At 44.1% G+C, this 14,083-nt stretch overlaps 1 protein-coding gene and 1 long non-coding RNA gene across 2 annotated transcripts in view; one reads left to right on the top strand and one right to left on the bottom strand.

Moving 5' to 3' along the window:
- Positions 1–254: 254 nt before the first annotated feature.
- LOC134800833 (sodium-dependent noradrenaline transporter-like) overlaps positions 255–14,083 on the bottom strand; it is a 33,634-nt gene continuing 19,805 nt past the window's right edge. Inside the window, exons 10-20 of the mRNA XM_063773390.1 lie at positions 13,373–13,550; positions 12,423–12,556; positions 11,356–11,495; positions 10,454–10,557; positions 9,926–10,050; positions 8,259–8,371; positions 7,194–7,331; positions 2,036–2,135; positions 1,462–1,562; positions 918–1,085; positions 255–448 (exon numbers count right to left, since the gene is read on the bottom strand). Coding sequence (XP_063629460.1) covers positions 350–448; positions 918–1,085; positions 1,462–1,562; positions 2,036–2,135; positions 7,194–7,331; positions 8,259–8,371; positions 9,926–10,050; positions 10,454–10,557; positions 11,356–11,495; positions 12,423–12,556; positions 13,373–13,550 — 1,400 coding nt within the window. The 3' untranslated portion in view covers positions 255–349. The remainder of the gene's footprint in view (positions 449–917; positions 1,086–1,461; positions 1,563–2,035; positions 2,136–7,193; positions 7,332–8,258; positions 8,372–9,925; positions 10,051–10,453; positions 10,558–11,355; positions 11,496–12,422; positions 12,557–13,372; positions 13,551–14,083) is intronic.
- Positions 11,002–14,083, top strand: part of LOC134800861 (uncharacterized) — a 176,467-nt gene continuing 173,385 nt past the window's right edge. The window contains exon 1 of the long non-coding RNA XR_010145565.1: positions 11,002–11,046. This is a non-coding gene — a long non-coding RNA (uncharacterized LOC134800861). The remainder of the gene's footprint in view (positions 11,047–14,083) is intronic.

The following is a 14,083-nucleotide window of genomic DNA, read 5'->3' as shown; positions in this document are numbered from 1 at the left end:
TAGTGAAGTAAATTACAATCATTAAATTAGTTACATTTTCTCAATCTCTTTTACTCTTACCGCTGGATTGCAAAAATCTAAATCGCTCCCACTAACGTTCATGTAGAACCATTAATCGAGTTAATAAGAGCACGCAGAGATACGCAACTTTACCCTGGAAGGTAAAATTGCCCACCAACCCAATATAAATATCAGTGAGTATACAACATTGCCCACCAATCCAATATAAATATCAGTGAGGATACAACATTGCCCACCAATCCAATATAACAGTGAGGAAACAAACTGTAATGTTTGCATCAATTTGTCAAATAGTCATGTACCGTATTTAGTTCGGGGTTATTATCATTTATACATAGAGCCAATGCCGCCAAGAGAAACGGGAGACTGGAGCCCCGGCCCGAATAGCTTCGTGTTCCGATTCAGGAGATATACAGCAGGCAACGCGCTGTAAACAAAAAAAAACGTAAAATGTCAGCTACCTATTTGTGCTTGAAATATTTTTGTAGGTGGTGAGCCACTAAGTATGTATTTAGGAATAATAAAAGGTAGACTAATGATAACAACTACTAGGTATTAAATTTATATAATCGTAAGGCTTCAAATTGTGCAGCTGACACAACTCACGTATAAGCTTAACATTGTTACTATAGGTAATATTACTCAAAACTCTGCGTAGGGTGCGCCACTAGCACAAACTGTAAATAAATCGGTTATTATGCATCAATGTCATATTTATTCGTCACAAAAAATCAAAATACTGTTTTCTAAGGCATAGTATATACATACTCTTTAGTTGAAGGTTTGTGCCAGTGCCAGTGCCAGTGGTGCCTCTGGCAGCAGAGCGTTGCAGTATTACTCTCTGTTACTCAAGATACCACTGGATCATAAATATCTTAAATAATAAGATAACATACCTGTCGAAATGTCCCCGGAGTGCTGAGCAGCTTATAGATGGCTACGATGGGTATCATCAGGATGGAGGAACAGGCCAGGCCCCATCCCAGCACCTCTGCCCACTGGGGGTACATGTACTGCTGGTATTGCAGGGGCTGCTGGTACAGGAGTCCGAAAACTACAACACCCTGTAGGAATTAGAGATTTTTAGTTAGTAAGCTATAAACATGCTTATTTATTTTAATCAGGCTAAATTTTAAGTTGAATGCATTATTTTGGTCCAAATAATATGTATATCAAAAATTTGGTATTAAGCATATACCTAATACCTATATACCTAATTAAAAATATATGAATGGATTGTATTTGGCTAAAGTGTGTCTTTCAGTAGGTACAGTAGAGTGACTCCACTTACAATTGGGTATCATAACACATTCTATCTTAGTATTTCGAATATAAGGTCCATTTTAACTTCAATAGAAGCAATACACTTCTTTTATCACACAGAGTAGGTACTTTAATGATCTTAAAAAATATGTAAAAATAGTAGTGTTTTACACTCACTATGATAAATATTGGACTGACGAATTTCCAGCATATCCTCCAGTATAATCCGGGTCTGAAGCCAAGCATTTCTTCCACATCATCTGAGAACCTCTTCAACCCTATAAATATAACATTAAAATACATTGTAAATTCAACTGCATTTCGCATCAACTTACGTTATATGTTTAGTTTTAATGTTAGTACCGTAGACTAGATCACCATTGCCCATCAAGCCAAACATTTCCTGGCTTGATAAAAAGTTAATCTCTTTCTCTACCCTACAGGCTGTCTATCATCTTCCTATCGTTTTCTCGGCATTTTGCCACGGCTCGTGGGAGCCTGGGGTCCGCTTGGCAACTAATCCCAAGAATAGGCACAAGTTTTTACATACAGGGTGGCAGAGGTTGTCTATATCTAATTAATTACTAATAATGATCGCTGTTCATCCAAAAAAAAAACATGTTTTTTTCATGACAAGCAATATTTATCATGGTAAGTAATGTTAAGCAAGTATATATATTTAATTATACATTTTAAACTTGTACAAATCCTACAATTTTGTAACGGAACAACTCCTACATTGGTTGCTTACCGTAGAACCACGAAACTGCCACGGCCTCAAATAGTGCAGAACAAAGAAGCGATATGCCGGCAGCGTACGTATCCAGAAGATGGAACATGTAGATTCCACCCTGACAAACAGAAAACAATTTTTATAGCAGTGTTATAATACTTATTAAACTCCAACTTTGCCCAGGTGGGCAAAGTTGGAGTCTAAAGGCAAAGTTGGAGTTTATTTTATAGATTATGGTTTCATTCATCTTAAGATGGTATAATAATATGTAGATTTCACCCTGCCAAATAAATGACGAAATATAAGAGTAGTTTCTTTTATATTAAAAATTAAAAGGACCTGGGCAAAGTTACACAAAAAAAGTTTACTTATTTAGGTACCGTAAAATCAGGTAACTATAGTCCTTAAGTACAACTATGGTCCAGTGCTTTGTATAATGGAAGTCACTCCTGGTCCACAACAAGCATGTCAGGTAACTAATCATTCGGGACAGCCTGATCTCAACGCTGTAATAGGCCGCCTCGAGCAGCTCACACAGCAGGTTGCTGCCATGACTACAAGAGGGCAGCGTGGCAGATCCCGGAACAAGTCATCATCGCGCAGCAGAAGCTGAACCAACTCCCCGGCCAGCGGCGCGACTCGGCTGTGCTGGTACCATAAAAAGTTTAATACAAGAGCTACCAAATGCAACCCGCCTTGCAACTGGAACAACTCGGAAAACTCGAACAGCGGTCAGTAATGGCGGGGTCTGACTGCTCCACGGAATCACTCAGCCGCCGCCTATTCGTCACCGATAAGGTAACGAAACACCAGTTCCTGATTGACACAGGGTCAGATTTGTTCTGCTATCCATACCGCTGGCTCAGGGAGCAGCAGAGACCTACAGAGTGGGATCTTAGAGCAGCGAATGGCAGTATAATTTTGACCTACGGAACAGTCCACCTTAGACTTGATTTTAGATTGCGGCGCGACTTCACCTGGCAGTTTGTGGTGGCAGAAGTTAATTCAGCCATCATCGGTTCAGATTTTTTGGCCCATTACCATCTTCTACCAGATTGCTACACTCAACGCCTTGTGGACGGTAAGACTGGACTTAAGGCCATTTGCTCAACTGCTACTGTCACGCAGCCTAGCATCAAATCTATCAGTCTATGGGACTCTCATTTTGCACAAGTGCTCGCTGAGTTCCCTGACATCACTAAGCCTCCTGGATTCCAGCGGTTAGTCAAGCACAACACTGTGCACCATATTAGGACCACCTAAGGCCCACCCATCTCCTGCCGTCCCCGACGTTTGGCACCTCAGAAGCTATCTGCTGCCAAGACCGAACTACAGGACATGGTGCGGACTGGGGTGGCTCGGCCATCCGAGAGTGCTTGGTCCTCTCCCTTGCACATGACAACTAAGAAAGACCAGTCTTGGCGTCCCTGCGGGGACTATCGCGCCCTGAACGCCAGGACCATTCCCGACCGCTATCCAGTGCGCCACATCAACGACTACGCGAATAACTTCGCTGGTGCTACCATCTTTAGCACCCTTGATCTGGTGAAAGCCTATCACCAGATCCCAGTAGCTGAGGACGACATACCCAAGACCGCCATCGTCACCCCGTTTGGCCTCTTCGAATTTCCTTTCATGACATTTGGGTTACGAAATGCCGGTCAAACCTTTCAAAGGTTTATCGATGAGGTCACACGGGGTCTCTTTTTTGTTTTTCCATATATAGATGACATCCTCGTCTACTCAGCTGACGAGACTCTACACAAGGAACATCTGCGTATCCTATTCAAGCGGTTGCAGGAGTATGGGCTCGTTCTTAACCCTTCCAAGTGTGTTTTAGGCGCAAGGGAAGTAGTGTTCCTGGGATACCACGTGAGTGCTGAAGGCACTCGCCCTCCTCAGGACCGCATTCAAGCTCTCATTGACTTTCCTCCTCCAAAGAACGTCCAAGGCGTGCGTCGTTTCCTCGGCATGATGAATTACTATCGCCGTTTTATTCCCCACGCCGCGAAATGTCAAGCGCCTCTCGTAGATGCAGTAGTCGCCATCAATGGTAAGGGTGCCAAATCATTTCCATGGACACCCGAGCTTCTGGCGCACTTCGAGGCGTGCAAGTCAAGCTTGTCCAACGCTACCCTACTCCAACACCCGGTCAACGACGCACCTCTGGGACTTTTCACGGATGCCTCCAGCGTCCACGTCGGATCCTGCATCCAGCAGTTCGTGAATAACCAATGGTGCCCTCTTGCCTTTTTCAGCAAAAAGTTGACCCCCCAGCAAGCTGAGTGGCCAGCATACTACCGAGAACTCTTCGCGGTGTACGAAAGCGTACAACACTTCCGCCATATTCTCGAGGTCCAACATGTGACCATCTATACTGACCACAAGCCGCTGTTGTACGCTTTCGTACAACGCAGAGAAAAACTCCCGCCATCGCAACTGAACCAGCTATCGTTTATTGGCCAGTTTACAACGGACATCCGCTACATAAAAGGAGAGGACAACGTTGTAGCCGATGCGATTTCGCGGATCGAGGCCGTCTCGTTAGAAGAAGATTACGAGGCCCTCGCTAAAGCACAACTAGAGGACCACGAGCTTGCCGACTTACATCAAGGTAACTCCAGCCTTCAGCTCTCACGCATCGCTGTACCTGGCACAGACGTCTACATCTTTTGCGACGTCTCCACTGGTAAGCCTCGCCCTTATCTGACCCCTTCTTTTCGTCGTGCGGTGTTTGACAAGTTGCACAACTTGAGTCACCCCGGCGTCAGAGCCACCACACGACTGTTGGTAAGTCGTTATGTATGGCCCTCCATGCGGAAGGACTGTCGTAGATGGGCCCAGTCTTGCCTTGCGTGCCAGCGCAGTAAGGTTTCAAGGCATACCTCGTCACCTCTAGGTACGTTCGAGCAACCATCTGGACGTTTCATGCATCTTCACATCGATATCGTTGGTCCCCTTCCTGTTTGTGACGACTATCGTTATTGTCTCACAGCCATCGACAGGGTTTCCAGGTGGCCAGAGGTGTGGCCGATGCGTTCCATCACTGCCGATGAGGTGGCCGATACTTTCGTCCAGGGATGGATATCCCGCTTCGGTGTCCCTACTACAATAACTACTGACACCAGGGCACGCAGTTTGAGTCTGATCTTTTCAGACGTTTAATGCAGACTTGCGCCACGCGCATTCGTACAACCGCGTACCATCCCTGCGCGAACGGAATGATCGAGCGCGTGCACCGCCAGCTCAAGGCCGCACTTATGTGCCACTCTGGCTCCTAGACGCGCGCTCTACCACTCGTCCTACTCGGCATGCGTACCGCCTACAAGGAAGACTTGAAGGCCACAGCTGCTGAGATGGTATATGGCGAATCTCTCCGCCTACCCGGCGAGATGTTAGTCTCCGCGCCGGACGAAAGCAGACTCGACGATCCCGCTGATTTCGTCGTCCAGCTGCGACGCAAGATGTCGTCTCTTCGCCCAGCTCCAGTTTCACGACACTCGACTCGTCCCATCTTTATCTCTAAAAATTTGCCTACAGCAACACACGTGTTCCTACGTGACGACACCGTACGACGCCCATTGCAACCTCCTTATACAGGTCCTTTTGCCGTAGTGAGGCGTTCCACGGACGGGAAAACCCTGACCCTGGACATTAAGAACAAAGAGGTTGTAGTGAGCGTCGATCGTGTCAAGCTTTCAGCTTTCGTGGACTCAGATGAAACCCTTAGTTCTGGTACACCTGCTCCAGCGGCTCTGCAGCCTCAGGACGTACCTCAGGCGCAGCCGGCTAAGCCCGCTCCTCCTATTACTATACCTGCGGATACCACAAGCAATTCACGACCTTACACCACACGGTCAGGTCGTAACGTTAGGTTTAAGGACAGCGACGAATACTGTTATTTTTAAATTGTAGTTTTACTATGTCATTGTTTGTTATCTTTCTCCGTGGGGGGGTGGTGTGGCGTGTTAATACTTAGCTTAAACAGTTTATCTAAGCCTGGCAACACCACCCCCTACACGCCATATTGAATACTGAGACTAGCACCGGCGTACACGCCGCTTTCTGATCTTTTATTTCTAATTGTTTAAATTAAGTACTACAACGTATTTTTATATTACACGAAGTATACAAAGTGACTGCAGTATCAATCCACTCCCACATTTATATGTTCGAGCTTAGATACACTAATGCTCTTTCTATATTATATACTCAACATAATTTGAAAAATACTTATACATATTTTAATAGAACTTGAATTTGGACCATACCTAGTTGTAAGTTGTAGACTAAATTAAGTTATCTGATTTTACAGTACCTATTTTAAATGCTGCATGTCGAAATCCGACGCCGCATCAAGGTGCGAGACGTGGGTGACGTCATCACCAAGCTTAAATGGAGTTGGGCGGGACATGTTGCTAGGCAGAGTGATGGCAGGTGGACAAAAATGTTGACGGATTGGTGGCCGCTTTCGGATGAAAGAAGCGCCTGGCGTCCGTTGGCTCGTTGGGTGGATGATATTCGGAAAATCGCGGGGCACTTTTGGATGCGACTAGCCCAGGACCGGGATAAGTGGCGTACACGAAAAGTGGCCTATGCTCAGCAGTGGGCGACTGAAGGCTAGAATGACGATGATGATGATGATGATGATTCAAAATACCACGGCTGTACTTACTGGAGTAATATTGATGCACGCCACACAGAACGAGACGCAGACCACGATCAGAGTGAAGTGCTCCCGGCGCAGCCAATGAGCGCCGCTCTGCCGCGTCAGGTCTAGAAGACCCGTTATCACACATCCGAGGCCTCCCATCTGAAGATGAATACCACGGCTGTACTTACTGGAGTAATATTGATGCAAGCCACACAGAACGAGACGCAGACCACGATCAGAGTGAAGTGCTCCCGGCGCAGCCAATGAGCGCCGCTCTGCCGCGTCAGGTCTAGAAGACCCGTTATCACACATCCGAGGCCACCTATCTGAAGATGAATACCACGGCTGTACTTACTGGAGTAATATTGATGCAAGCCACACAGAACGAGACGCAGACCACGATCAGAGTGAAGTGCTCCCGGCGCAGCCAATGAGCGCCGCTCTGCCGCGTCAGGTCTAGAAGACCCGTTATCACACATCCGAGGCCTCCTATCTGAAGATGAATACCACGGCTGTACTTACTGGAGTAATATTGATGCAAGCCACACAGAACGAGACGCAGACAACGATCAGAGTGAAGTGCTCCCGGCGCAGCCAATGCGCGCCGCTCTGCCGCGTCAGGTCTAGAAGACCCGTTATCACACATTCGAGGCCTCCCATCTGAAGATAAATACATGCGTACAGTTAGTAAAGTGCGCGATAAAAAAAACCGGTCAAGTGCGAGTCGGATTCGCGTTTCAAGGGTTCCGTACATTAGGGTCAGGTGGAATAAATATAAAACACGGGTAAAAAAGTCTACACATAAGGTTTCTTTGTAAATGGAATAGGAATAAAATAGAATAAATTTTTGAGTCTTAAAAACTTAGTCTTATTTTTACCCGTGTCTTATATATGTTTATATTTACCCCACAAGACCCTACCCAATTTTTAACAATGTATTTTTTTATGTGTATTCAAAAACTAAGTAATTAAGTCCGACTCACACTTGACTGCACATTTCTAATCGGTTTTCCTGTCAGCTATATAAGTAAAGAACTATTTTGAGTATTTTTTTCAAAATTTTAGACCCCGTAGTTTAGGAGGTAAGGGGGGGGGGGGGGGATGGTCGGACAGACAGACAGACAGACGCACGAGTGACCCTAATAAGGGTTCCGTTTTTTACTTTTGAGATACGGTTAATACCTTAACTCAATTATATACCTGATGCCCGGTTCACATTATTCCAGTCCAGTGATCTAGCGGGCTAATCCAGTCCAGTGCTGGACTGGAGCATATCGTTTACATTATTCCAGTCTGGGATCGTTTTCATTATACGCGCTGGATTGGGTGAGCTGGAATGAAAAGTTGACGGTCTCTCCAGTCACTGGACTGGAATGCTCACTGGAATGTGTACATTCCAGTGCAATCCAGTGTCGGTTCACATTATTCCAGTAGCATTCCAGCACTGGATTGGATTGCTGGACTGGAATGCTACTGGAATAATGTGAACCGGCCACAGTTGAATTTCAAACATCCAAAGGTCTACGAGTTTCGTAGCAGTTCGTAGCAGCGTAGCATGACTTTTTTTAAATGTATATCCAAACATACCCCTGAATCCAAGCCAAGCATGATCAGCATGAAGAAGAACAGCATGGCCCAGAGACTTGCGCCTGGTAACGTCGCCACTGCTTCCGGGTATACTTGGAACACTAGCCCTGGCCCTGAAATTAGTAATAGTTATTTGTTTTACAAGGGGGCAAAGTTGTTGTTTAACCGCTCGTGCTAATATTGATACCCGAGCAATCGAAAGATTCCAAAATTGGAATCAATGGAAAAATGGAATCTTGAGCGTTGCGAGGGTTTCAAAGCACGAAGGTTAAACAAAATTTGCCCCCGAGTGAAACACAAAAAATTTTTCACCACACCAACCCTAAACAAATATTAAATGTAAAATATCAAACCAAATCAAATTCAAATTAATGTTATTAAATATAAATTTATCATTCAAAATCATATTTTAAAAGTCAATTCTACCAGCAAACATAAGAAAACAACTCAAAATTTGCATTTGATTACTTTGCCTCACATGTGAATAACTGATAGCAAAGTGCAACTTTGCTGTCCGTTTTTGAAGTGCAAAGTAAGCCTTTCCGAGCTGGTGTGGTGAAAAGAAACTTAGTTAAAAATATATGACAATGCGGCATGTGCAATCAAGATAAGCTTCCACACGGCGCACGTAGTTGGAGCAATGTGTATGTTAAATGTGCATAGAGTTAGACCAAGATAAGTCTGCAACAATTTTGATAGCACACGCAGTGCACGTGTTATTTGTACGTCATAATAGGGATGATGACACATGTTGAATTTTATAACAAAATCTAGTAAAATAGATAGCAAATGAGCAATTTATCACAATAATGTGGATATTAAAATAATATATGGAAATATTACAAAAATACAAGACCTGAAAGTTTTAAAATGTAAGTTTTTTTTTAACTTCCAAAAAGAGGATAAGTAAAGATACTACTCGATTCCTTACATTTTATCCAAAAAAATATTGTATGGCAACTATATACATAAACGCAATATTTCACCGAAAAACAAACAATTTTCTTGTTTTGTCCATACTTCAAGATGGACTCTCAGTGACCTTGACGTCACGGTCACTTATCGTTTTCTTAGGAGCGTTTCACGAGTGAAGTACGACTGTCGGACTTTGCATTAAAGTAATACAAAAGTCAGAAATGATAGTTCATTTCTGACTTTTGTATTACTTTAATGCAATGGGTCCCATATAGACATTTGATCCTAAAAACAAACCTGATCGATTGATACCATAAATGAAAATTTATCATCTAGCCTATTTAATAGAAGTTGGACGTTTAAAATTAACACTTGCGTGTGCTGTCAAAATCGTTCCAGACTTATATTGGTTGAACTCTTCCTACTGCATGCGTTACTTAGTAACTAATATTACTCGCCTTGCTCCAGCCGTATACTCATAGTTTATAGTTTTTCAAATATCATCATCATCATCATCATCTCAGCCATAAGACGTCCACTGCTGAACATAGGCCTCCCCCTTGGACCTCCATACGTGCCGGTTGGAAGCGACCCGCATCCAGCGGCTTCCGGTTTTTCAAATATATTACCTACATATTATGTTCGTCAAATTGTATGCTTAACTAAACTCGAGAACTACGAGTAACTTTGTATACCTTCAAATTTCAATACAAAGTAACCTAAAAATTTTAATTGCTTCTGAGTACACTAACCTTCGGTAGCTACGGAGGATATGGGCACGCCCTGCTTGTGGGACATGAAGCCGAGATACGTGAAGATGACGAACCCGGAGAAGAACGAAGTGAAGCAGTTCACTAGAGTCGTCACCAGGCAGTCTCTGAAAAGGTAAAGGAATATTAAAATATTTTTTTGGCAAAGAATCGTTTTTAGTACAAGCTTTTACCGCTGACTGTACTTTTCTTTCCACAGGTATTATAACTATCTGTCATCGAGACAATTCTAACAACACCAAACACAATTAGTTTGCGTTGTGTTATCACAGAGTTCTCATGGCCACCTCCTGTCTCCGTCATCAGATCTTACATATATGTAGGATGCAAATTTTCAGCTTCATTGGAAGTCGGGAAGTGGGTCAAATTTAACTTGCAAGATTTGACCCTAACAAACATAGGTACATTGCAAATTAATAAAACGCTTGTAAAAACACCAAATCTCGTAAAATTGTAATGAAACGCATCGAGTTTGGAAAATATTACACCGTGTATAATAATGATACATACCTATAGCAGTTGTTGTGAAAGGTGTTATAGCTGGCATAGGACAAGTGGACTCCAAAACCAGCGCCCACCGAGTAGAAGATCTGAACTGCTGCGTCCACCCATACCTGGAAACAATTAACACATACTTAATAACTATCTATAGAACGACCGCTTAAATGAGTCCTCGCCTGCGCGGTACGGGGGCGACGGGGTGGGACGACTAAGGGTGGCGGGGAAGGTGCGGGCGGCAGGCGTACGGCGTCCGCCGTTAGTCGTCTCATCCCGTCGCCCCCGTACCGCGCAGGCGAGGATTAATTTAAGCGGTCGGTCTATAAATATTACCACATTTAATTCAGTTTTAAGATGCCATGGGTTCAGCCAACAAAGCTTTTTTTTTAAATCGTAGCGCATTTTTTAGATCATAATACGGTTTGCCAAGAAATATGGATAGCAATCTTGAGGCCTTTCTCTTTTTCTTTCGTTTGTAGAATTAAGTATACTAGTAGGAGTAGTAGCTAGTAGGTGACCATTGTATGCAAGCCTGCAAGGGGGAGTCATTAATCACTGTCTTAACGACCTGTCTGGCCTAGTGGGTAGTGACCCTGCCTATGAAAGTATGAAGACATTTATTTGTATAATGAGCATAGATATGTGTTCCTGAGTCATGTATGTTTTCTATGTATTTAAGTATTTGTATATTATATGTATCGTTGTCTGGGTACCCACAAAACAAGCCTTCTTGAGCTTACCGTGGGACTTAGTCAATTTGTGTAAGAATGTCCCTATAATATTTATTTATTAAAAATTTACTCCATGTAAAAATTTACATTCCCTTACAAAAGGCAGTAACACAATGTATTTCATAGTATTTTGAAATACAAAAACACTGACTGAACTAACTATGCATAGCATACGTATCCTACCTGCGTGTCTTTGAGCCTCGTGAGCTCCGGTTGCAGGTAGTAGGCGATGCCTCGGGTAGCCCCAGGTAGCAGTAGACCTCGTACCAGTAGTATGGACAGCACCACGTAAGGCATGGTTGCTGTCATCCATACTACTTTACCTAGGATTAGTGGGGTTAGTAGTTAGTAATTAAATAAGGAAAAATATTAGTAAAGACAAAGTTAGATGCATGCAGTCAGGCGCGTTTTGCGGGAGGCGCGGGAGCGGGGCGCGCCGCTTTTACATATAAAACGCTCACGCCGCGCTCACGCCCCGCCCGGAAAACGCGCCTGTGTGACGGAATCTTTATTGGGAAGGTGCGAAGTCGGTAGAGGGGGAAGTGGCGCTGATCGTCACAAACACAGGTTATGGAATGTCCGAGATTAGTACTAGCGGCAGCCGCTTGAACTAATTTTACTCCATAAGATTTAACGTAGAAAGTCCGACAAAATGAGGGCAGCACCAGTCGTGCACATAGCGAATACAAATTCTTGTTTCGTATATGACAGCTTAATGTAGGTTACATAATCACAAAATGCGATTATTCTGGTTATCAAAAGTTCCTGTTAGCCAATGTAGTAGCACCATTTATTTCGCTTGTCAAACTAAGGGGCATGTTGTTTTTCTAGATTTTATCTGTTCCATTTTGTAACTGGTATATGTGTCTAAGTCTAGTCAAAGGTCCCACTTTGTCGCTTCCCTTAAGGACGAGATTTGCTTGTATCTTTATACGAATAACCTGTCAAAGCGTCCTTATGGCAAGCGGCAAAGTGGGACTTTTGACTAAAAACGACACATATAATCAGCTACGAAATGAATTTACTCTTACATTTCGAAGCCAGCTACACTTTCAAAAGCTACTGCCAGAGTTAAGGTTCAGTCACATAGGCGCGTTTTCGGGGGGGGGGGGATGTGAGCGTTTTATATGTAAAAGCGGCTCGCCCAGCTCACGCGCAAAATGCGCCTGTGTGACGGAGCCTGTAAATATTGATAGAAGGAAATTACTACTATAATATAATAGGTATTTAGTAAAGTCACAAAGTCTTACCAGAGCTTTTGACACCCTTGAAGAGTGAGAGGTACAGGGTGACGTAGACCAGACCGAGGCATAGAGCGAGTTGCCATTTCGGGAAGCCCAGGTCGTTTAGGCCTTCCGAATGCTGCATCTCTAGCACCGCTCGGCTGAAATAAATAAAAAAATATCCGTATCAATATTTTTGACCTAGACTTTAGTAAGCTAATAATTTAAATGAAGATTTAATTGGGTAACCTCCGCCAGAAGGAGGTGGCACGGCAATCGCAAGACATTGTAATAATATTGGCGTCATATCGAGAGTTTCTGGACGTAAATCACAGTTAACACAGACACACACACACACACACACACACACACACACACACACACACACACACACACACAGTCACAGTGTTAGTCAGATGACTCACGCTAGACCGGGGCCGGGCCCGGGCCGAGGCGTCCGACATGTCATTTTCTATCACGGCTGATCGATGATAACGTGGTGCTTTCCAAAACGAAGCGTCGGAAGCTCCGTTCCGGCCCCGGACCGGTCTAGCGTGAGTCATCCTTTACACTTAACAGGTTCACTATTAGCCCACCGAGAGGCGTAGGTAAATGGAGAGCCTCGTGCTGTGGCACCACAATTGTATTGAATTCTACGCACCGTCACAGTGGAACCACAGTGACATTGTGTGGAACTTCCTTGGAATACTGAAAAGGCGAAGTAATGAAGTGTGAGATTGGCCTGTGATAAGAAACTTTCACGTAGCATCGTTCTGCGTTGCATTGTTCGGAGTTCCATGAATTATTCCATAAAGCTGGTAACTTACTGAAAGAACTCTGAGGCTGGAGTGAAGTGTGAGAGCGGTCCCTGATATGGAACTTCTGTCTTGTTCGTCGTGTTATGTCGCGACGCATCCCAGCATTGTTCCGTGTTCCATGAATTGTCACATTGACATTCTATGAAACTAGTAACTTACTGAAAGAACTCGGAAGCCGGAGTGAAGTGTGAGAGCGGTCCCTGATATGGAACTTCTGTCTTGTTCGTCGTGTTATGTCGCGACGCATCCCAGCATTGTTCCGTGTTCCACGAATTGTCACAATGTAACCAAGGTAACTCAGAGCGCGCCGAGGACACAAGGAAGTAGAACGCCCAGCCTGGTATGAACAGTGTTTTTTCATAATTAATTGCAGATACCAAACACAATTGATGGACTCAGAATGCATCTATAAAGACAAAGCCACGTCTTATAATCACCAAAGGGGGCCTAGCCAAGTTGCCAATCGTTGATAGAAAACGCAAATTGAAAGTTAACAAATGTATGGAAATGGTCTTCATATAGGTACTAGTTCTTGACGTTCTGAAGCGCCATCTCAAAGCTTGCGACATCCCATCTGAGCGTTGGAGGAGCTTGCGGTTAAGAGATCGGAATGGCGCAATAAGGTGAGAGAAGGTGTAGCTACTTTCGAAGAAGCTCGACTTGAACACCTGGACCAAAAGCGCCTTCAACGGAAGTCTCGACCTAAGCCGTCCTACGCTTACACTTATAACGGCCAAGGGCAGCTTTACTGTGCACAGTGCGATCGGACATTTAAAAGTAAGTTCGGATTTGCGAGCCATATACGTGCTCATCAGAGGAATTTGTGAAGGTCGCCGTTGTCGGACACGACATGGAGGACTATATATATAC

This window comes from Cydia splendana, chromosome 20, assembly GCF_910591565.1.
Source record: "Cydia splendana chromosome 20, ilCydSple1.2, whole genome shotgun sequence".
Lineage (NCBI taxonomy): Eukaryota > Metazoa > Arthropoda > Insecta > Lepidoptera > Tortricidae > Cydia > Cydia splendana.
The sequence above is the reverse complement of the archived record's forward strand: the minus strand, read 5'-3'. Positions and strand labels throughout refer to the sequence as shown.